Source organism: Phyllostomus discolor, chromosome 3 (assembly GCF_004126475.2).
Source record: "Phyllostomus discolor isolate MPI-MPIP mPhyDis1 chromosome 3, mPhyDis1.pri.v3, whole genome shotgun sequence".
In the NCBI taxonomy this organism is placed as follows: domain Eukaryota; kingdom Metazoa; phylum Chordata; class Mammalia; order Chiroptera; family Phyllostomidae; genus Phyllostomus; species Phyllostomus discolor.
Genome location: NC_040905.2, coordinates 204826257 through 204849767, shown reverse-complemented (window position 1 = coordinate 204849767; position 23511 = coordinate 204826257). Strand labels below are relative to the sequence as shown.

Sequence of the window (23511 nt, the reverse complement as noted above, 5' to 3'; positions counted from 1 at the left end):
CTGAAACAATGACAGGGTGGTACAGCTCTGTGCTGAAAAGGGGTGGATTCCCTGGGTGATCGGGCCTAAGAAAGAACATGTAAATTACTGTGAAACCTTCTTTGTTTAGAATGCTCTCAGTTGAATGAGAGGGGTCCAAGGAGGAAGTTAGTTTGTTCCTCAAAGTCTTACAGCTCTTTGACCCTGACTCAATAGACCAGCAGAGTTCCTTGTTTTCTGTAGTTCCTTACTTCCCCCTTATAAGTACTGTACTTTACCTGAATTATTATGCAAAGTGAGCCCAATAAAAGCATGTATGGACGGTAAATCGAGGCCCTCCCCACTGGGGGGGGTGGCCATTTCGTCCCTGCTTCCCCACAGAAACTAGTTTGTCTCTGTGCATGTTTGTTTGTTTCTCGCGTGTTTTTCGGCGAGCCATCCACAGCGTTCCGTGGTCACTGCTGGCCGGTGAACCACGCGCAACAGGCATTCATATTATAAGGATTAAGATCCTTTATTCTGAAGAAGCCTTTTTGGTGCATTTGACCTAAGTTTCCATTTGCAAGAAAATTCATACACTGTTGTCCATACCAAGCAAAGCCTGCCCAATCTAGGCAGCTGCATTCAAGGAAAGACTATAACGTGCTGGCCAGTGTGGCCCAGCTGGTTGGAGCATCATTGGTAAACGAAAAGGTCATGGGTCCGATTTCAAGTCAGGACACATGCCTAGGTCACAGGTTCAGTTTGGGGTCTGGATCCGTACAAGAAGCAACTGATCGATGTTTCTCTCTCTCATTGATATTTCTCTCCCTCCCCCTCTCTCTCCCTCCCTCCACCTCTCTAAAATCAATAAGCATGTCCTCTGGTGAGGATAAGAAAGAAAGAAAGAAAGAGAGAGAGAGAGAGAGAGAGAGAGAGAGAGGGAGAGAGAGAGAGGGAGAGAAGAAAGAAAGAAAGAAAGAAAGAAAGAAAGAAAGAAGAAAGAAAGAAAGAAAAGAAAGAAAGAAAGAAAGAAGAAAGAAAGAAAGAAGAAAGAAAGAAAGAAAAGAAGAAAGAAAGGAAGAAAGAAAGAAAGAAAGAAGGAAGAAAGAGAGAAAGAGAGAAAGAGAGAAAGAGAAAAGGAAAGGAAGAAAGAAAGAAGGAAGGAAGGAAGGAAGGAAGGAAGGAAGGAAGGAAGGAAGGAAGGAAGAAAAAAGAAAAGAAAGAAAGGACTCGTTGAAATCCACCCCATCCTCCCCTCCCACAGCCCTCCTCCCCCTGGCCCCCGCTGCCATCGATTTCAGCAGGACCACAGCCATGGCCTCTTCTCCCTTCTACCAGCCTCTGGTTCTTCCCGCTCTGCTGTCATCCTGCTTTCTAAAACACTGGTGCGATTGTGTCTCCACTGATTAAAATTCGTTCCAGAGTCATCGTAGTGCTCTGTCTCCTAGGGCCAGCAGCCACTGAAGTTTGGTTGCAAGCAACAGACCTCAACTCTGACCAATTTCAGTGGAAGAGGGATTTAAGGAGCAGCCCCAAGGATGAAAGGAAAAGTTAAGGTCCCGAGGTTCAGGATTCCCTGGAGATCTTGGAAGCAGGAACCATCGGAAAGGTTTTGCAGAGCCCAGCTGTGGGGAGGAGTCAGAGCTGGGCATCTCAGTCCCCATGCAACTCCACTCGGGGTCAGTTTTTCAGGAGAGGGGCCAGGATTGATTCACAGGCCCACCCTTCAGCCAGGAGAGGGTCCCTGATGGAGCCATCAGGACTGAAGTTAACAAGAGGGGTGGATTCTCAGGCAAAGCAGGGGTACTAGCAGAAGAGGGGAAATAGATACAGGCCAGTAAGACAAGACACAAGCCCTTCATGCCCACTGTCCAGCACCCTAAGGATCCTTCCGGATCACAGCAACTGGGGAAGCAGGGGAAGACTGCATCCTCACCAGGGCCAGGAGGGAATGGAGACAGCTCCAACCAATGCAAGAGAAACAAGGGCTTTCTAGATGGCGAGACAGGAGGCTCAGCCCCAAGGACCCTCAGCTTGGACCCCAGCTTCCCCCAGTGTTCCTGGGACATTGTTCTCCCCGGGGAACTCTAAAGCCCGGAGTGCAGAGCATGAAGGGCCTTCCTCAACCTCTTACCCTACCCATCTGACCTCTCCTCTCCCTTTGCTGGCCATGGGGTACTGTGTGGCTGTGGATGGAGTCTGAGTGCTCAGGGGTTCAAGCCGTGGAGGGCAGAGCCAAGTGAGTTAGAAGGGAGATCACACTTATTTTCTTATTCATTGTCTCTCCACCCCCACTGGAACGTGAGCTCCATACCGGCAGTTGTGTCTGTCTTGATCGCTCTAGTAGCCTCTAGCCTGTGACAATAATGGGCACGTAGTAAACAGTTCAGAAAAGAAATTGTGTGTGATTGAATGAATAGCACGCAAGCAATTTGGAGGCTACACCCCACCACTTTCTGCCTTTGACCCTGAGCCAGACAGATGAGATCAACCCTGGAACTGAGTCCAAAGCAGGAAGCAAGGGGAAGCTGGCCGGGGCCTGGGGTAGGAGGTGTGGGACAGTAGCACAGCTCTAGGCTCAGCCAGACCTGAGTTCCAACCTGTCTCAGCCACCTGTGGGGGCCTGTCCCGTGACCAGCCTGAGTCTCTGCTTCCTCAGTTTTGAAATGGGGTTTTGGGATCAATTCCTTCTTGAGAACTGAATGTGTGAAACTGGCACCCAGTGAGTGCCCTCCTCCCCAGACGCCTTCATCTCTGCTGTCCGCTCCGTAAGGGAGAAAGCTGTTTTCATGAGGTGGTGGGAGCCGAGTGCTACATCTTCTGGGGCTGGGGAGTTTTAGGAGGGCAGCCTGGAGGGGGTGATGCCTAAGCCACGGAGTAAATGACGCATTGGTGGTGGAAGATCTAGACAGTGACAGGCCCCAGGGACCCCAGTGGAAAGTCCTATGTTGCAACGTCTGGCTTATGGCTAGGAGAAAGGTCACTTCAGTGTTGCCTCAGCTTCTGGGGGATGGGATCCAAAGAGATACACAGCAGGCAATCTGGAAAAGGAATTTTATTCACGTCATGAGAAACAGCTGCCATGAGTCAAGACCTGGATGGAGACAGGGCTCCGGTGGCTTCCAACCAGCGACCTGGAGAAAGTCCAGCTCTTCTCTCTATACCCTCAAACCAGGGTCTAAGTTGGGGGTCCAAAAAGGAACACCCACCCCCTTGCTCCCTCAGTGCAGGAGCAGATTCAGGCAGTGCGTTCTTTGTAGACATTAGATTCTCCTGCTCTGTGGATGTCTCCCTGAACAGGAAGATGAATCAAATCACCATTCTAGACATTCAGACCAGGACTGAATAGCATACCAGCTACTATTTTGGATCAGCAGCCAGGAACAGAACATTCTGAATTGGCCATCAGAAAGTCAACATTCTTTGCGGGGGTTCCCCGGAATTCTAGAATGCAAAATACGAATGCCCAACTTTCTACATGGTTTCATCAGGAGCTCCACATTCTAGAATGCCTATATTCCAAATCAACCAGAAATCTGACATTCTAGGTTGTCCACCAGGAAGCCAGTTTTCTGGCACGCCAGTGAAAACCACTTCTAACATTCTGGATGTTTAACCAGGAATTCAGTATTTCTAGGATGACAAACAAAACCACAATATTCCAGATAATGGATGAAAAACACGAAGTCCTAAATGTCAACCCTGATCCTCTCTGTGCCAAACTAGAAACCCAACGTTTACGACCATTAACCCTGGCCTCAGCATTCTGGAAAGACAAGTGCAAAGCTCTACCCTCCGGAACGCTGCCGCCCTGCCCCTCAGAGCTCTGTGGACGGCCGCTCCACACTGGCTCCATCGTCCTGGTGGGGGTCTGGGACGCGGAAGGAGACATAGGGACAAGTCTTGGAGTTGAGGCAAACCAGCTTCTTCAGCGTGGCCGTCTTGACAATGTTGAAGCCCATCTCGCCACCAAACGTGCTTGACTTCCAGTACTCGGGAGAACAGATGGGGTTCCCTAAGAGGCCCTTGAGGGAAAAGGGAGCCCCAATCTCTATCATACTCTCCCCAAAGATGGAGTTGGGATGGCACTTCTCAAGAAGCAGTCCTGGGTAGAACTCCAAGGCATCAATGTCTCCATATAGCTCCTCCAACTCAGCTGCCATCTCCGTCTCTCCTACAAGGGGGAGAAGCTCGAGTCAGAATCACAATCCGTCCGTTAAGGTTAATCTCGGGTGGGAGGGGACTTCTAGGTCCACCTTTTTCTGGGGAAAAGAAGAGACTTCAGAAGAACAACCTGAGCAGATGCCCTAAAATCTGGCCTGGCTGACTGATCCTTCTCCAGGGCTGCATTCAAGAGGAGTCTGCTGCTGCAGATGGCATCGAGGACCTGGATCTGCCACCAGACAGTGTGTGACCTTGAGCAACTCATTCTACTTCTCTGTGCCCTAACCACCTGATCCCTAGAGCAGGGAGAAGCTCCCCGCCTTGTTTCCTTCACAGGCAGATTTGAGTGAGGCCTTACCCTGGTCTAAGAGCCCTCATTCTATTGGAGCTCAGAGATGTAATGCACCCTGCCCAGGCTCACAGAGACAGATTGAGCGATGGAGTTATTTCTGCCCCTCTGGACTGTCACAGGAGATGGACATTGAACTTCCCTGCCTGTCTCCCCAAATCCACCCTCCACGGGGCACTAGTGTATAGTTGTGGGTCATGTTACACCCTCTTCAAAACCCTCCAGTGGCTCCCCATTGTCTGTGACAAGGGTTCCCAAATTTGGCTGCCCAACAGCTGCAGGTGAGCAACAACAACAACACACACACATACACACACACACACGTGCGCGCACGCAGAGTCTTGGGCACCCCCACACCTACTGAACCAGAATCTCAGAGAGACATCTAGGATTTTTTATTTTTTTTAGAGAGGGGAAGGAAAGGAGAGAGGGAGAGAAACATCAATGTATGGTTGTATCTTGCACATCCCCTACTGGGGGCCTGGCCCACAACCTGGGCATGTGCGCTGACTGGGAATCGAACCAGCAACCCTTTGGTTTGTAGCTCCATCCACTTAGCTACACCAGCCAGGGCAAGGATTTCGTATTTTTAATCAGTTTTCTAAGCAATTCTTAGGTAGCTAGTCCATAAATAGGTATTTAGGACCCACTAGACAAAATAAAACCCAAAATCCTTAGCATGCAATCCAAGTCTATACAATGGGGCCCCAGCCTCCCATCCCTACCCCTGCCCCACCCCCACAGAAGCTCCTTGCTCCAGCCACACACACGACTGTCCTCCCCAGTACACCCATTGCTCGTGACTCTGTGCTGTTTACTCTCTGTTCCTTTCCCTGGAATGCTCTTCCCTCTCTTCTTTACCCAGATAATCCTTATTTAGCCTTCAGACTCAGAAGCCACCTTCTCTCCACAATGGCGTTACTGGCCATCCCACACCCCCTGTAATCCCAGTCACAGTGCTGGCCACATGTTTCCTCAACGTCTCCCCCACTTCAGTGCAAGTCCACTGAGGGCAGGGGCCGCATCCAGGGAAGAGCTGCTCACCTGTGAACTCCTGGAAGGAGGTGTAGGGCTTCATGTTGAACCTCTTGCGGTACTCATTGAAGGACTGCAGCCGCAGCTCTCGGGATTCCTGGATGACGCCCACGGCCACGTGCAGCACGTGCTGGTCTATGTTCCTACCCCCACCGATCTGCCAAGAGATAAAGACAGTTGTGGCCTGAGAGCCTGGCCACAGCATCCTGGGAAAGAACTTCAAGCCAGGACCCCTCCCTAAGGCGGGACAGAGAGCACAGCCCAACCCTGCCCTTGCCATGCTGGGGGCCTGGTGCTGGGGGCCTGCTGCCGGGGGCCTGCTGCCGGGGGCCTGGTGCCAGGTCTGCCACTGCCAGGCCTTCTCAGGGACCCCCTGTGAGTCAGTCTCAGCTTCCTCACTTTTAAAATGTTGAGCAGGCTGGGGAGACCACTGTAGTAACTCTACAACCCTCTGAATTTAGGTGGCAACCCCCTACATCTTCTTAAGGAAAGTTCTGGAACTATTAGGTTCAGCACCTAGGACTTTGCAGAGGAGATGACCGCTATGGCCCCAGCCAAGAGCTCAAGCAGAAGAGACAGGCAGTACTGCTCTGGAAATGAGGTTTGGAGGGACAGGAGGCTCTCTGAGCTGGCCAGGGTTAGCAACAGCAGGGTGGATGAATATTAACTCCAGAGGCCAAAACGTTAGGGCTTCCCTAAGATAGTTTCAAAATTCTACCTGACAGAATTGACATGTGTCTGTCACTCTCTGAATCAGTCCTTACCTGGGCTAAGACCGTCTTTATCTAAGATAAGCAGGGATGTTTCCTCTTTTAAGGAATTCTGCCAGGAAACCTATTTCTATTGCTTTCCATTCCCTGTGTCACAGTATTGAGATGCAACCAGATGTACCGAGCACCTAGTATGAAAAAGCCCCTGGGAACCAGCCACCACTAGAACCAGCCACCACTAGAACTCCTGCTGGAAGGCAGGAAGAGAGCGTATCAAGCCACTCCTTTCAAACCAGATAAAGCCACTCACAGGAACTCAGGTGGCTATGGCTAATTCTTCTTCCTTCTGCCAAGCCTCCGGGAAGACAATGGTCATAAGCCAGCAAGGGCAGAGCTGAAACCTTGCCACGAAAACTGTGACATATAAACAAATTTAGCTTAACTAACCTTGGAGTTTACCTTCAAGACCAGTGGGGTAACATGGTATCCTGTGAAGGGAGAGACCACAGGGTTCAAAGCCCCGATAACCTGGTGAGGTAAAAAAGGCTCCAGAAAATAAAAATCTGATTCATAACTACTAAGGAGCATTCGTCTAAAGAAACTCCTATTGTTCAAGATGAATCGATAATGTTAATGCTTAGGAAAGAGTTCTGTTTGGGTCAAACAAGTATCACTGGATGGGAAAGACGAAGAGCGCATGTCGGTGAAACCACACACCGTGGAGCAAAGCGAGCGGCAGCCAGTGCCGAGCTCAGCCCGACCATTTCCAAGCCGTCGGGCCGCTGTGGTTCACTTGGTGCCCCAAAAAGGCACGTTGAAGTCCCACCACCCAGAACCATGAAGAATAGGACCTTATTTGGCACTAGGTGTATGTAAGAGGTGACACTCTAGGAGGGTGACTGATGTCCTGATGAAAAGAAAAACCAGGGACACAGAACACCAAGTTGGAGCCATCACTCCTGTGCAAACCAAGGAACACCAAGGCTTGGCGGCAGCCACCAGACACTGAGAGACAGCAGAGAGCAAGCAGGGTCTCCCCTGGAGCCTTCAGAGAGAGCATGGCTCCACTGACACCTTGATCGTGGACGTCTAGCCTCCAGAACTATGAAAGAACAAATTCCTGCTGTTTAAAGTCACCTAGATTGTGGTCCTTTTGCAGCCCTGGGAAACTCATACAGGGACCTCAGGCAGATTACTGAAGTCTCTTCCTATGCAAAATGGGGGCGGAAAGAGCATCCACCTGGTATGGTTGTGAAATAAGCGAGATAAACCATGCAAAGTAGTTATCCCGTGGTAACCGCAAGATGTAGCTTTGTGTGGCTATCATCAGGGGAGCCTGGTTTCATCACTTCCCACACTCTCTTCAATGTCCTGAGAGTCAGCACGCTTCTGCCCTGTGCCAAATCACAGCAGGGCTTCTCACATGCGTCATCATGGTCATTCCTTTAAAATTCTTTGGAAACCACGCAGCCCCACACAAGAGCTATGGTCTCTGTTTGTGCCTGTGTCCTCACAGGGAAAAGAGGCCATAAAGCAGCCAGCAGCTGCCCACTGGTGGCAGCGTATGCTAATTTCAGTCAAATTACCAGGCGGAAATGTAAATCCACATGGTGCCAGGACTTCGTGACAGGGTTTAGGGACAAGGGCTAGAGAGCAACAGAGTAGGGGGAGAGCTGCAGTGAAGGATGTGGGAGCTTTCAGACTCGGGGACCAGGAGATTTAGGAGGGAGCTGGTTAGGAATTCCAGGGGAAAAGGCTATGTTAGTTTTTGAGGATGGCCATACCAGAGCGCCACCACCTGGGCAGCTTCAACAACAGACATTCATTTCCTCACAGTTCTGGAGGCTCCAAGTCCAAGGTCAAGGTGTCAGAGGGGTTGGTTTCATTCTGAGGCTGGGAGATGGCCATCTTCTGCCTATGCCTTCCCCCTGTGCACACCTCTGAATCCCCCCTTCTCTTAAGGACACCAGGGCCCGCCCAATGGTCCCATTTAACCTTAATGCCCTCTTTAAAGACCCTGTCTCCAAATCCAGCCACGCCCTGAGGTGCCAGGGGCTCAGACTCTCAGCATAGGACTTGGTGGGGAGGACATTCAGCCTGCAACAGTGGCCTGTGATTTAATGAAGACCTAGTATGTGCAGGACTTTCACGTGTACTACCATACCCCGAGTGTCCTCCTGGTCCTCAGATCGCCGTGCCCTTGACCTCTGGGGCTTTGCTGTGCTGTCCCCTCCATCCGGAGAGCAATCGCCCCTGCCATCAACACTGCCTCTTTCCCTGGGAGGTGCCTGTCCAGCCCTCCGGTCTCTGCTCAAACACCACTTAAAGCACCAAAAGGACAAGCACCGAGGAACCACACTGATCTTGGTCACCACTGTATCCCCAGCAGCTGGAGCAACACCTGGTACTGCCAGGCGAACGAAGGGGCAAGAGAATGAATGCAGGCACACTCACAGCTGCCCTGCGGGAGCGACACTGGCCCTGTCTTTCAGAAAAGAAAACTGGGATCTGGACCCAGGTCTGCAGGGTCCCGGAGCCCACCTGGCCCCGCCGAGGCTCCTCCAAGGCTTACCCGGCCAGCGCTCTGGCGAGAGAAGGCGTCCACCAGGGCCTCGACCCCGTAGTCCGTGAGCATGGAGGTGTTGAACAGGAACTGCTCGTAGCTGTAGACCTGGGGGCCCACCTTGAAGGAGTCGGGCATGAGCGGGTGCCAGTGGTAGAGCTGGTTGAACTCCATGGCGATGCGGTTGCGGTACTGGAACTGGGCGCCGAACAGCAGCTCCGGGTCGAACTTGAGCTGCAGGAAGTAGCCACTGAGCTGCTGCACATACTCCTCGATCACAATCTTGATGGTCTCCCCTGGGAGAAAGGTCAGCGGAGCACAGCCAGTCAGCCGCTGGCTTGGGCAGCGGTTCATGCAGAGCGCGTGCTTTTTGCTCCTGTACTGCTGTTGCTGTTTTTGTTTCATTTGGCTACATTCACTTGCCTTTCTGGTACAGGGTGTGGGAATGGGACTTTCTGTCTCTGGTTGGACTGATGTCCCGAGATAAGAACGGCCAGCGGCTCCTGCCTTCCAAAGGGCGGCCACGGGCCCAGCTAACCCAGACGTGCACAAGAAGTACCTGAGAGCTGGTCTGGGCCCCTGGAGTGACCGCCCTCCCGCAGCCCAATAAAGGAAGTCAGAGAGGCCACAGAAGATGGGAAAGCAGAGGTTAACTTAGTGAGGGCCCTGAGGGTGCTTGTGAGGGGAGTGGGGTTTGAAGGAGACCCCTCTGAAGGAAGCTGCAGTAGCAAGACAGGGACACTGAGGGCAGAAGGTGACTCTAGCCCCAAATACATTCCTTACACGGTCTCACATGTCAGAATTCCTGTGCACAGAGCTTCCTCTGCTCCCTCAGTAACCAGCTACAAAGTGAAGAGCCAGTGAAGAAACAAAGTGAACATTCCATAACAGAATGAAAACCGGTCACCTAGACATTAAAAGAAATGGCTATTTTGGCCAATCAGCCCTTAGACAAATGGGCATTGGGCAGACTGATCCGGACCCACTGGATCTGCAGTAGGCAGAGCTGGGTTCAAATCCTGGCCTCACCGTTTCTAGCCACCTGCGCGGGGGCCCAGTCACCTAATAATCTCTCTGGACCTCGCCTGCCCTACCTGTGAAATGTGTAGTGTAATAACATCAGTACAGCGATGTTCACAGGGTCCTGGGGAGGCGCAGAGAAAAGGCATCTAACCTGCGTGCCTCGGGGCCTGGCACAACAGGAAGTCTGCTCACGTGGGCGAGAAGCAGGAGCACCGCACGCGGGTGTGAGGGGAGAAGGGCCTCCCCACACTCTCGCGTTCACAAAAGATCAGACTAAGGCTTGCAACCCCGCCCCACGCAGGAACAGGCTTCCCTCATAATGTGGTGGCAACAGCATAGACCTTGGTGGCAGCCAGGCCTGGTTCAAGTCTTCCTCTGCTGCGTGGTCTTGGAGAATTCACTTGACCTCTCTGAATCTCCTTTTCCACACGAGTAATCGTGTCTGGTTCATGAGGTTTTCGGGGAGGGTTAAATGAAGCGCTGAACACACAGCTTCGTCCCCTTGGGTCATGGCCTGGCCACAGCCTCACCACCAGTCAGTGTGCTGGGCAGCCTCCAGCCACAGACATGCCCTCTCTGGCCAAGGTCTCTGCAGTGCCGGGACTTCAGAACCAGCCCCTCCCTCTTCCCTAAGCTGTACCTATTCCCAGTGCCTGGCTCATCCCAGCTCCATGCAGTCAGGCATTATATTGGGGACATCCGTGCCCGGGGAAGCAAGGGGCGGGGGAGGGGGTTGCGGGTGACTCAGAGCGAACACGGCCTGGAGGGGTGTAAGAAGCCAAGCTCCGCGGCAGGAAACCATCTGACATTTTCGGCTGCAGACTCGCCCCCATAGGGAACACAAAAAGATTCCATCCCTGAGTCACCTAGAAGCTGCCAAACTCCAGGAAGGCACATACACCAGGGCAGGAAACGTGGGGATGTCTGAAGGCTGGAGAAGCTGGGGATTGACCCGCACATGCAGTGAGGGCTGGGGGTGTCACTGTGTGCATCTGGGTGCGGTACAATGGGGAAACTGAGGCTTGGCGTGGCTGATGAAGCTGGTTGCGAGTCACACAGCTAATAATCGGCCATCACACCCATCCATGTCATCTTCCGAGGGCCGACTGTGTGTGGAGTGCTTTCCCCTTCCTGACAGCAACGTTATCCCCAATGTCCAGGTTTGGAAACTGAGGCTCACAGAGAGGAAGGGGCCTGCTGTGGTCTCATGGCTAGTAAGCAGACGCTCTAGGATTCTAATCCCAGCTCTCTGTCCCCAGCCCCTCCACCCCCTGCCGCTGGGGACAGAGGGGACGACCTTCCCGGGACAGGGCCCGTTGGGAGCCCTCACCGATAAGGATGAGGCGGGCCGTCTGGAAGAGCTGCTCGTCTCCCCAGGTGGGGTGCTCGGCCTTCAGCAGGTCACACACGCGGTTGTGCTCCCGCAGCCACAGGGTGGCGTAGAGCATGAGCCCGGGAAGCAGGCCAAACACCTCCTGGCCCACGGCCATCTGGCTCCGGGGCGGAACGCCCTGAGGGTAGCGCATCAGCACAGGCGCCTCTTCCACTGACGGCGGGTACATCTCTCCGTCCAGCATCTGCGGGGTAGGGCCACCTGGTCACCTGGGGACGGGGCAGGGCGCCTGTACCTACCACAACTGACACCCTCCCGCTCCTAGCTGCCTGTATCACACAGGGCGCCTGCCTGTCCTCCCTCACCGAGACCTGTTGATTCTACCTCCTAAACCTCTCCTAAAATGGGTCCCTTTCCCCCGTCCCCACCTCCACCATCAGCTGCCAAGCCGCCATCCTCTTCCGCCCTGTCTCCTCTCTCTCTCGCCCCCGGGGCAAGAAAAGCGGGCCCTACTCTTCCTTCTGCCCCCGGGCAGTCCTTTCTCAGCACTGAGGCCAGAGCAGCCCTTTAAAACAGCCCACATCTCACACCACGCCCTGGCTTGAACCCCTGCCAAGCCCTCGCTCTGCTCTTGGCAAGAGTCAGAAATATTTAGCACGGCCCCGCAGCCGTCTGCACCCTCACCCGCCACCACTCAGGTGTCTGGGGGCGCCTTGCTTACCTCACTCCCTCTGCATCCCTCTCCAGGCCTCGGCCCTTTCCCTTCTGACCCTCCCTGCGTCTTCCTCAAACCTCACGCAACTCTCGGCCTAGCTGTAACCCCCTAAGGAAGACGTCCCTGTCCTGAGGGCCCTCTTGTGGCATCTCCCTTGGTGGCAGCTGTCAAAGGTGTGATCGATTACACGGCAGTTTCTTCATTCATTCAGTAAATATACACCGAGGATGTACTATGTGCCAAGTGCCCTTCTTAGGCTTAAAGATTCACCTGTGAACTACTTTTTAGTTTGGTTTTCATTTGTTTAGATCTTCACGGTCCAATACCATAGCCACTCTACCTGTAGCTGCCGTGCCTTACACATGTGGCTGGAGTGCATGAAGAACTGAATTTTTTATTTTACTTAATTTAGATTTAAATTCTGGAAAGTCTTTTTGTGCACTTAGAACAACTAGGGCATGTGGATCTACTTTTCCAAGTGTAAATTTTATGAAATCTAAATATAGATGAGACATCCCCAGTGAAAATTTGGCAGTCGAATTGAGATGTGCTATGAGTGTAAAATATAGATCCGATTTCTAAGGTTTGGCGTTAAAAAAAGAACATGAGGTATTTTGGTACTAATTTTGGTACACACTTCACATTGAAAAACTATTCTGGACATACACGGGGTTAAATGAAATGTATTGTTAAGATCAATTTTACATGTTTCTTTTTACTTCGTTTAATGTGGCCACTGGAAAAGTTCTCATTACATCCATGGTTCACATCACATTCCTACTGGACAAAAGGACCTCGTGGAACTGGCATCCTGGTGTTTGCGTCTGTAGCCACTGAGCAGCTGTGAGCTCCCTGGGGGCGGGGCCCACAGTGGTCGCGGTCACTGCCCCATAACCGGTGCCGGGCGCATCGGGTGCCCAGTTCACGTGGTGGCAAGATTCAATGAACAGAGGCAAACTGGAAATGCCCATCTCCTGTTGAGCCCTACAGTCTACCTCCCGGGAAGGTGTGAGAGGCTGTTTTTTGTTCCTTGTCTGCATCTCTGGCCTGGTGTCTTCTCCCAGGGTTCGTTGTCTCTCCTCCTCTCCCGCCAGCCCCTGCGGCCGGCCCGCTCAGGACGCCCGCCAGGGCCCCCATCAGCCCCTGCCAGGGAAGACCTCAGTGGAAGGCCCTTCCTAAATCCCCATGCCTATGTCCACCGCTACCTGGTACTTGAGTTTCCCATCCTTAAAGAGCCGCAGCTGATACTGGCGGTCCAAATTGTCTCCATAAATGTGGCCAAGGTCTACCTGAGGACAGAGAGAGGGTCCACCTGGATTATCAGGAGGTCCTACCCGACTGCCGGCAATGTGCACATGCCAGGTTAGGTCCAGAGAAGCCCTGAGCCCCTCCTAGGTACTCACCCCGTGACCCAAAGCCTTGGTAAAGCCAGGACCCATCTTGCCGGAAGTTTTGAAGAACTGGTGGGTGAAGTGTTGTGCAAAGAAGGCGAACATGAGGTTGGTGCCTTGGGGGTCAGGTATGAACTTCCTCCTGAGCAGGAAGCGGCGGCTCAGGAGTTGGGCGTCTGGTAGCTGCTTCTTCCCTGGTTGGGGCCGCGGGAAGGAACAGGAGCGGTGTCCTCTCTGCATCTCCCCCCAGGGCCACTGGCCTCCTCACACCAGACCGGTCCGTGCTGGAAGCCCAGGGCAGCTTCCGCAGGACCACCGCCCTCCCACCAGACGGCCCCTTGCGCTTTCTCTGCCAAGAGACCTCTCTGGGTGAAGCGCCATGATATCTGGGATTTGCTTTTCAATGCCCCATAAAAAGTAAGGTGAACCCTGGCTGGCGTAGCTCAGTGGATTGATTGAGTGCGGGCTGTGAACCAAAGTGTCGAGGTTTGATTCCCAGTCAGGGTACATGCCTGGGTTGCAGGCCGTGACCCCCAGCAACCGCACATTGATGTTTCTCTCTCTCTCTCTGTCTCCCTCCCTTCCCTCTCTAAAAAATAAATAAATAAAATCTTAAAAAAAAAGTAAGGTGAGAGCAGATGGATGAAATAAGATTGGTGAATTTCAGACAAGTCTTGAAACTGGAAGATAGATGCATAGGAGATCATTTTACTTCCCTGTTAACTTTGTGTATGTTTGCAACTGTGAGAAAGATAATGAAAAAGAAAGAATGAAGAAACAAAAGAACTTGGACTCCCCGGCCCTGTGTTTGAAATGGGCTGTGACACTCACAAACCACGTGAGCACAGGGAAGTCATTTCTTCTGTCTGAGCTCGACGTCCTCATCCCTAAACCAGGGCAAAGGAAGCCTGTTTGACGTTGGAGGTGTGCGTGAGACCGTGTAGGCATGACAGAGGACTGGTTAGGTGGGATCTTTTAAACCCAGGGTCAGCAAACCTGTCCCCTCAAAGTCCAGACGGTCACTGTGTAAGGCTGTGCCAGCGTACGGCCTCTGTCACACCCACTCGGCTCCGCTGTCATAGCAGAAACCAGCCACAGACACACTTAATGAGTGTGACCGTGCTCCACTTAAGCTTTATTTACCGAACAGGGGTGGGGCTGGATTTGGCCCGCAGGCTGGAGTTTGCCAACATACTTTAAATGCCAGTCTTTCTCTCTCTGGGGTAAAGACAAGTCACCTTGAAGCACATGTCTGTCATTATGAGGATAAATGTAAATAAATTCCTTAATTACCTCAAAATCAGATGGGTTGGTGCCCCATGCCCTCGCAGAAAGGAATGATTGCATTTCTGTGTTCTGGTAAAGGCATCCTTTCATAACCCCCATGGGAGGCCCAGTGTTGAAGGTGCAAGACCAGCGGACTGACTCTTTGGATGGGAATGGCCGACTGGTTTCCTCTAGCAGGAAAGGACAGCAAGCACTCCCGAGAGGGAACGTGGGCAGGGGCCAGCAAAGAGGTGGCAGAGCCCAGAACCTCAGCGAGACCCAGCTATGCTGGCAGAATGGTCGTGCCTGGGGAGCAGTAGTTACAGGGAAGTGCAAACCGTCAGCATAGTGCCCCGGGGGCCCAGGTAAGGATATCTATACGTTTGCTCCTTTTTCAGCCTGGGAAAGCACGCAACTCTGGGGCTGCGCGAGGAACAGGGCTCAACAGCGACACCATGTGGTGGGAACTGAAGTGATGGCAGTGGCGGACGGATGCCTCTCTCACCCTCTCTGTTCTTGAAGCGGAAATGAGAGCTCTGAACGGGGTAAACTCTCAGGTTTTGGACAGTCAGGGGTGGAGTGGGAAGAAGTTTCTCCTTAGTTAGGAGAAAGACCCCTGGCAGTGAGACCGAGTGGGATTTGGGCAACTAAAAAAAAATCTGACTTTATATGTAAACAGTACCGATGAAGCATGTAAAGCTATTTACATTAGTGAAGAACCAGATAAACAGCACACTATTACTTCCCACCTACAGTTAAACTTTTTAGTCACTGCCTTCCCAGCAGGAACCCCCACGCACACACATTCGGGGGACAAGGTGCAGGCAAAGAGGCACCTGAAAACGTGGAACCCCCGTCTGACTACCACTGACTTCCTAAGTGACCTCAGGCGAGACCCCCACCGCCCTCTCCTGTCCTCATTCTCCAGCCCTGTCCTCGTCCCTGGTTCTGACTATGTCACAGGTCTTGCCTCGGTCCACCTAGCTGTGAAATGGGTCAACAGTCCCTCTTCTTCCTGCTTTTTCTCAAAGAGGAGAGCTGAGCATCTCCTGTGATCCCCAGCCCCCTCACCCCGCCTCCATTACCTTTGGTCCCCATGGGGGTAGGGCAGTCTTGGGGCACGGAGGGCAGAATTCGAGTGTAATAGCTCACGTTGGAGAAGGACTCCCAGCTGATGTAGTCGTGCGCTAAGTTGTAGGTGGGGGGGCTGGGGATAAGGTTGGAACGCACTGTAAAGGCAAAGAGAACGGTGACCAGGGAGTTCCCACCGCCGTCCTACCCCCCTCTGCTGCCTTCTCTTGGGTTGGACTTGTTTCATCTGGCATCATAGAGTCTCCCCACCCGCTGCCTTTATCAGATGCCAAGAATTCCAGGAACCAGCAGGGTTTCTTGCTCCCCCAGATTAGGGAGGGGCTTGTCTCCCACCCACCTGTGAGTACCAGGCGCATGAGCGCGTCTCGGATGAAAGTGGCATTGACAAACTCCCAGAACCAGCGCCCGTGGGTCAGCAGGAAGTGGATGAAAGAGGGGCTGGGCCGCAGCGAGTTCCGGAGCCAGGTCCACAGATCAGCTGCAGGGGCGGTGGGAGCCACTCAGTCGGGCCCTCCTGGCAGGCCTGGGCGTAGCCAGAGCAGGGGATGGGAACTGGGAAGCAGGGCCGGGATGGAACAGGGTGGAACACGTGGGGTGGGGGGGAGGATGGAGTCCTGGGAGCAGTGACATGTGACAGAGCCAGAACCAGGTGTGAGGACAGGGGCCCGGGCCGGGGGAGGAGGTGGGGGCTGGGCAGTGAAGACTCACCACAGAGGTCAGAGGGGTGTCAGAGATCAAAGCCAGGCAAGGAAAGAGAACAGGGCTATGGCCAGTAATGAGGGCAGGAAGTGGGGGTCTCAGAGGACAAGCCCCAGGAAGCAGGAAAGGCCCAAGATAGAAGGAGTCGGGGCTGGAGGCCCAGCTCACGGATGGTGCAGTTGGGGCCGGAGTAGCCGGTGCGGGTGCAGTCACACTGGTAGCGGTCAAGGCCAAAGCGGACGCAGATGCCCTGGTGCTGGCAGGGGAAGTAACAACAGGGGTTCACTGTGGATGAAAAACAGAGATCAGAGACAACCCAGGGATGGCCTCTCATGGGGGGCCAGAGGCATGGACTCAAGTGGCAGCTCTGTCCTAACTCACGGGACTTCAGTGGTCCCCTCAGGGCCCTCTCTGTCCCTAAGGCTCTGAGCAGAGAGCCCCCAGCCCTGCTCTGGGTCTACGTGTGACCCACATCAGGGCCCCCGGAGGAAGTCCCCCTCCCTCCCTGCTGCCACCAGCAGGGTTGGGGGAGGAGGGCAGGCCCCAGGCTGTAGCACCAAAGGGTAGGAAGCAGCTGATAAGACCCTGCAGCCACAGGCTTCCCGAGCTTCACTTCCTGCCACGCCCAGCACCCAGGGCAGGCTTTCGTGGATTCAGAAAGGGGCAAGTATGGGGGTGGTTCTCCCACACCAGCCCCCAGGCTCTGGGCACATGGACACTAGGAGGAAGAGACTGCCCACCATCCGTCTGTTTTTGTAAAACAGAAGGACAAGCAGCTACCATAATGTTCCCTTGCAGATGGGGGAACTGAGGCCAGATAAGAGGACACCCAGGAGGGTCACCCTGCAAATCATGCCAGACCAACTGCCCATCCCTTCACTTCCAGCCCACCTCACAGACTCAGCCACCAAGTCCAAGGGTACATGTGCCCCAGGACCTTGTGGGCAGAATGTGGGTTTGAGGGGAGTCTTGGCTGTCTCCGTTCTCATTCCCGACAGGCCCTGCTTTGGCCCACTTGGCGGGGGTTAGATTGGCAGAGACAGGAGGTGGGTCTAGACTCTAAGATCTCGAGGTAGGTCAGGGACCAAGGGAAAGGAGACATGTGGCTGGAAAAACCTCCTGAGATGGTGGGCAGAGAGCTCCGGCATCAGCCCCTGCCTCCTGGAGAGATCCCCACCAGGAAGTCCCTCCTGTGTCTAACCCGGGTCTCCCCTTGCTCAAGAAATTCTTCAAGAGCAAAGTCAGAGACTCCTTAGAGCTCGCACAGTGCTCGTTCACTGCTTGGCAAGGGAAACCGAGGCTCCGAGAGACGTAGAGCTTTGGCCGAGGACACAGGAGGGAGCGGGGCCCTCCTGCAGACCCAGGACTCCTGGCTCCTGGAAGGACTCCTTCCCCGGCCTCCCTCGGGAGACGCCAGGCCCCCCTCTGCAAACACACTTCCTTATCTGAACCCAAAGCCAACATTACAGGGAACTTGCATTCTGTGTGCAACTGATTATAGGGGGTCAAGAGGATAGCAAAAGAAGCCTGAGACGTCATCTCCGAATGCTGTGATTAGAGGGCATGACCCTGGGCACGGCCTGGCCCCTCCTCCCTTCACAGCATGAGGCCCCGGCAGCAGGGTCCTCCTGGCCCCCAGCTCGGGGAGGGCCTCCAGCACCACCTCCCCTCAACACACACACCACACACACACACACACACACACACACACACACGAGCAAGAAACAAATCATAAGAATCATGCAAATGATTGTGCTTAAAACCTGGCAACTCCTCTCATCCCCACAATGGCATCTCTGTGCCCCCTGCAGGGGTGTAGGAAGGAGGGGCCAGTGGAAAGGAAAGAAGGCTCGACAAAGGCCTTATCAGGCTGACACAGGCAGACTCACAGGCAAGACCCGGGACAGGAACCTGGCAGGACCCAGCCTCCCCCTCCCAGGACCGCAGGCCCAGAAACGCCAAGCAGGCGGCCCAGGGACATGGGACTCTCCTCATTGGTCCCTCCTGCGTAGGACGCAGGCTCCCTGCCTAATTTGCCATCTCTGGAGCCCCATACCCAGCACCCAGTCTCAAAAAGGGTCTCAAGGGGTTGTTTGAGCTGGTTCTGGGGCAGCCGTGCCCTTCAGTCCCAAAGTCAAACGCTCATCTCCCCTTACCCAAACTGCTGCTCCTCCCAAACAAACTCCCCTCAAGTCCACCTGACCCGCTGGCTGAGCCCACGCCTTGCCTCCAGCGGACAGCCCCCCCTGAACACCCACACTTAACTCCGCCCGCTGGCTCCCACCCTGGCTCCGTGTTCCTACGCAGCCTGCTCTTCTCCACCACGAGTCCCCAAGAGAAGGGGCCACGCTCTCCACCCGACTTTCTCCTGCAGGCACACAGCTGGAGCGCAGCCCGGGTCCTGGAGAGATCCAGCCACCCAGAGGATCCAGATGGGTTGGCCGGAGCGCAGCAGATGTTTGTAGAATTAATGAAATGAAGCTGGGAAACAGGCTACCTCAGGTTTGGCCAAAGAGGGCTTTCATCTTCCCAGCCCAGGGCCGCTGGCTCGGACTCCAGCTTGCAAACTCCCTCCTGCACAGCCCTAGCGCCTGCCCAGCGGGGGCAGCAAATGCCTGTCCTGCCAGGAGAGGCTGTTTGAGAGCCGAGGCTCCTCCCCGCAGGCTGGCTGTCCAACTTTCCATCCCTCCTCTCCGGATCTTTCCATAAACACCAGCCGCCCCAGTGCAGGAGGAGATGTTCTCCCCAGCTAGGACACTGTCTGCCTTGGGGGACCAACAGTGTCAGGGTGGGCAGAGAGGAAACTGGGAGCCACTTTCCCAGGGGTGAGCCTGACCAGGCTGGGCTGTCTTGCCCGTTCCCCACTCAAGTTTCCCGGCTTAGCACTCCCTGGAAGGGGGCACCGAGAACTCCTGGGAGCCATGGGAGGAATGCACAGCCCCAGGCCCGCTGCCTCCACGTCCCAGGGCCAAGGCTTGAGCTCCTTTCTCTTCCCCTCTCTGCCTCCCTCTAGAGGCCTGGATTCAGGGGAGGGCTGGGGAGGAAGAGTCACTCTGATCCATAAGCTGGGGATGGTCCCAGGTGGGTAGTTTTGTCACCCTTCCTTTGAGGGGGACCTGAAAAATCCTAAATGATTGAAGCGAGAAGCCCTGAGGGACCACCATCCCCTGCCACCACCAGAGCTAAAGAAGGCCTCGCTTCGGTCTGACTTGAATCCCGCGTGCTTTCAGGCCGGCCCGGTTCCGGGCTCAGTGGAGGACACCTTGCGTAACAGACCACCGAGAAAGAAAACCGGGAAGACGCAGGCACCGAATCCAGTGCGTCTGGAGTTCCCACACCCCGCACAGGGCCAGGCACCAAGTGGATGCTGGGAAAAGACGTGCCGGAGAGCAGCTGTTCCCTGCTGGCGCTGCGTCCTTGGGCAAGCCCCTTCCGTCCTCGGGACCTCGTTTTTTCTGTGCCTCCCTGGAAGAGGACGGAGCAGACAGGCTCTGGGGAGACTTCCCTGTGCACTCCGCGTGCTCCTCCGGCCTGGGCAGAGGTGATCTCGCCCTCTCCGTGACCCACACTGATGTGACTCGCACCCCGTCAGCATCAGCAGACCGCCTTGCAGCGGGCCCTCCCTGAGGCTTCAGGCCACCCCAGAGGTGAGCTCGATCAGCGGGCCCCTGCGGCACACATGCCCACAGACAAGGCCTGTCCAGGAGAGCCTGGCTCTGGACCCTTCTGTGGATTCAGACAAGGAAATGTGCCCCAGCCCAGGAGTCAGGGCTCTGGACACAGTCAAGGGACTCCAAATCCTCCAGGCAGCAAGAGGCTGGAATGAAACCCCCTGAGAATAGTTACAGAAACTCCAGGGGCTTGGCAGCTGCAGAGAAAAAAAAAAGACCTACGGGCCAGACTTGGGCTCCAGCCCCTGCACCCAGCCAGGTCAGCAGCCAGAGGCCAGGCACCACCACACCATGGAGCTGGGCCACAGCTGGTGGAGCGCAGCTGGAGAGGAAACCCCATCTGGGTTTGCAGCCGCAGACCCAGCTGGAGCGGCAGATAGGAGGCGGCCGGCAGTGAGCAGCAGGGAGGCCTCGGCATAGGCTGGGTTCCCACCCCATGTGCCAGGGCCAGCTGGCCTGAGGGACCTCCACCTGACATCGAGGTTGTGCCCTATCCCTAGGCAAGGAGAAAGCACTGTGCCAAGTCCAGGAGCTGGAGGGAATGAACTTGAGCATTAAGGATCCCCCGGAACAAGCTTGCCCTCCCGCCTGGACTCTGCCTCTGCCACCACGCAAGAGGCAGAAGCAACATCCTCCCCTGATACCTGCCCCTAGGTGTGTCTGCAGCCCTCATCTCATGGGGGGTCAGTCTCTGCTGCCACTCTGGGGGCAAATACAGACTTTCCACGCCGGATGCCCAGGCGCCCAGGACCTCAGCTCACTCCTAGACTTGGAAGCACAGCCCAAGCCTTCTGCCCCTGCACTCAGCTTGTCCCCCGCTCTTTCCCTGACCCTTCCCGCAGCCTCCTGGATGGTGTCCACCCCCAGGCTCACCCCCAAGCCATCCATCCAACCCACTCCCCCAGGGGACCCTCGGGCCCAAGGCCCTGCATTCAAAGGCCCTGGCAGCCAGCACCTTCCGCTGCTCCCCACGCTCCCGTCTGTTCCCCATGCTCCCGTCTGCTCCCCACGGCTCAGCTCGGCCGGCTCCAGCTCCTGTGCTGCCGGCAGAGAGACCCTCACGGAGCTGCACAGCGGAGCCTCACGGCATTCCCCCCCGCCCCCGCCACCTCCCCGGAGTCCATGTCACCAAGAAGCCTCCCTCAGTTCCTCCCACTCGAGAAGCAACTGCTCCCGCCCCTGAGCCCTGCGGTCATGGCCCCGCGCCCCTTGGATGGCAGCCTGTTGGCATCTCTGTCTCCTGCATCAGACCACGAGCTCCGCCCAGCCCTGGGTCTCAGCTCCAGCCAAAGACCAGCGGAGAGCAAACCTTCGGGAATAATTATGCATGGGGGAAAAAAAACCCATTCTGCTAAAACACACAATCATATAAAGATAAGTAGAAAAGGCAAAAAAAAAGTGGCAGAGACCATGGCTCCCTGGGCCTGGTGAGCAAAGGCAGGAAGACAGGCAGGCCAGCCCTGCTGACCCCGGGGGGCCCCGGATGGGGCCTCAGAGGAAATGCTGGGCCGATCCAGGAGGTGACAAGACTACTCCCTGGGGCAGCCTGGGCAGCCCCGGCTCTGCACTCAGGGTCTCCGACAGCTGGGCTCACCTGGCTGGGCCTCAGAGCCCCCTCTGCAGAATGGGACTCCCTCGCCTCCAGGGCTACTGAAAGCACCGAAGTGAACCCCCGCCGCTGGGCCTTGTGAACTGGCAAGAGCTGGCCCCATGAGCCTTCCTCCTCCTCTTCCCACAAACTAGGCCTTTGCTCATCCCCAAACCCATGCCAGGAGCCCCCTCCATGCCCTTTCCGGCTTCCCCAAACGCCACCCACTCAAACCCTCCCCTCCAGGAAACCTGGTCTGATCCTCAGTCCACACAGACATTGTTCTGCAGCTGTCTGAGCCCTGGCTGAGTCCTGGGAACATCCCAGCACGATGCTCCGACTCCGCTCCCCACTCCCACCCTCTCTTACAGGTGGGAAGTGGAGACCCAGGGAGGGATGGATCTCTCAGGGAGGCCATGGGGGCCAGTACGCCCAGACCTTGCACATGCACACGCACGTGCACACACAGAAGCAGCCAACTGGACCAGGGAGGCTGGCTGAGGGAGGAGCTGGATTCCTTCACTTGGTACATTGTACACGCATGGTGGTGGCCAGGGGTGCCAGAATTTTACAGGATCTGACTTCCCGTGATCTTTGGGTTGATGAAACCAGTTCGGGGCGGGGGGAGGGGGTGAGGGGGCCTCTCTGGGAAGAGCTTGCAAAGGGCCTAAAGTCGGAGAGATCCAAGGGTCCCAGCCCTGAGCCCACCTTGTCCTGCGGAGCTCGAGGGAGTTAGGGCGCCTGTCTGAGCCTCAGTTTCCTCATCTGCCCAGTGGGGACCTCTGTGAGAGGATGCAAACCTCCAGGGAAGAAGCCAGGTCTGCATGGTGTGCCGGGGTCCTCGCCAGGGGAGAACAACCTCACCGGGTCTGGGAACCCGGATGGGTCCCCAGAAAGTTAGAGGCCGGAGAACGGGAACTAGCCTTCCCCTTGATAGTTTCGGATGCTTCCTCCGAAAGAGGGCCCCACAGGAAACAGCGGTGGCGCTGGGGAGCTGGGGGCCCAGAACAGGTGAGGGGGCCGGAGAGGAGCCGTCCCTTCTCCCAAAGCTGGCACGAGAGTCCAGTCTGCCTTTCCCCCCAAGGAACCGTGTAGCTTCCTCCTCCCCGACCCCCACCCAGCACGGGCCACTCTCCCCCGCAGTCTTCAGAGGGCCCCCACCTGCTCCCCGACCGACCGCGAGCAGAAAGGTGAGGCTGGGCCGGCCGGAGGGGAGAGGAGGAAGAAGAGCCAGCGCGGGGGGTGCAGTACCGAGGTCTCCCCGAGGGCAGGGAGGGGGCTGCCTACCTGGCACGGGCTCCCCGGGGTTCGTGAGCAGGACCGGGGGCGGCGGCAGCAGCAGCAGCAGCGGGAGCAGCGGGAACCGGAGCCAGAGACTCTGCCCTGCGAGGGGAGAGAGGGCAAGGGCTGAGCCTGTCATTCAGGGCTCCGTGAGGAGGCAAAGAGGGCTCCTGGGGCACCAGGCCGGACTCACGGCTCATGGTGCTGCGGGGCGGCCGATGGGTGCGCGGTGCAAACTGCCAGAACCTCGCGTGCGTCTCCAGCTCTGCGCAGCAGCTCCGGCCGGCCCCGCCTGCTCGGCCCACCCCCTCCCCACCCTCTGCCTGGCCCCACCTCTCCAGCTAGCGGTCACCTCGGCCACCACCCACTCACTTCCTCTACTCCGGGTCCCAGTCGGGACATTTTATCCATTATTCTATGCTGGCCACTAAGGCGGTTTTTCACCCGAAATCCTTGAGGCGCTGGAGCTTTCGAAGCCCGGGGAGAGAAGATGCTTTGGTAGACAGGAAACTTGGGCCCAGAGATGAGGTGCAGTGCGGGGGTCACCCAGGGCTTCTGGCAGAACTGACGGAGCAGCTGAGGCTGGAAGCTGCCGGTCTGAACTACACAGCCTGCTGCCCAGAGAGGAGTGCGGGGGCTGGGCAAGGAGCAGTGCGGCCGGCCTGCACAG

At 55.7% G+C, this 23511-nt stretch overlaps 1 protein-coding gene and 1 long non-coding RNA gene across 3 annotated transcripts; one reads left to right on the top strand and one right to left on the bottom strand.

The window, feature by feature from the left end:
• Positions 1–2998: 2998 nt before the first annotated feature.
• Positions 2999–23131, bottom strand: PTGS1 (prostaglandin-endoperoxide synthase 1). 2 transcript variants are annotated; one of them, XM_028526573.2, is made up of 11 exons: positions 23035–23131; positions 22848–22943; positions 16470–16586; positions 15940–16080; positions 15596–15739; positions 13257–13438; positions 13059–13142; positions 11136–11382; positions 8792–9078; positions 5519–5666; positions 2999–4135 (listed from the first exon to the last, which is right to left on the bottom strand). In XM_028526573.2, exons 1-11 carry the CDS (start codon positions 23039–23041, stop codon positions 3780–3782), a joined length of 1809 nt encoding a protein of 602 aa, XP_028382374.1. In that variant the 5' UTR covers positions 23042–23131; the 3' UTR covers positions 2999–3779. The 2 variants fall into 2 exon arrangements, with proteins under 2 accessions (XP_028382374.1, XP_035878069.1); XM_036022176.1 differs by lacking the exons at positions 16470–16586; positions 22848–22943; positions 23035–23131 and adding an exon at positions 16311–16460.
• LOC118499801 lies at positions 13577–14027 on the top strand. The gene is made up of 2 exons (XR_004902335.1): positions 13577–13666; positions 13873–14027. It is a non-coding gene; the product is annotated as an uncharacterized LOC118499801 (long non-coding RNA).
• Positions 23132–23511: the final 380 nt, after the last annotated feature.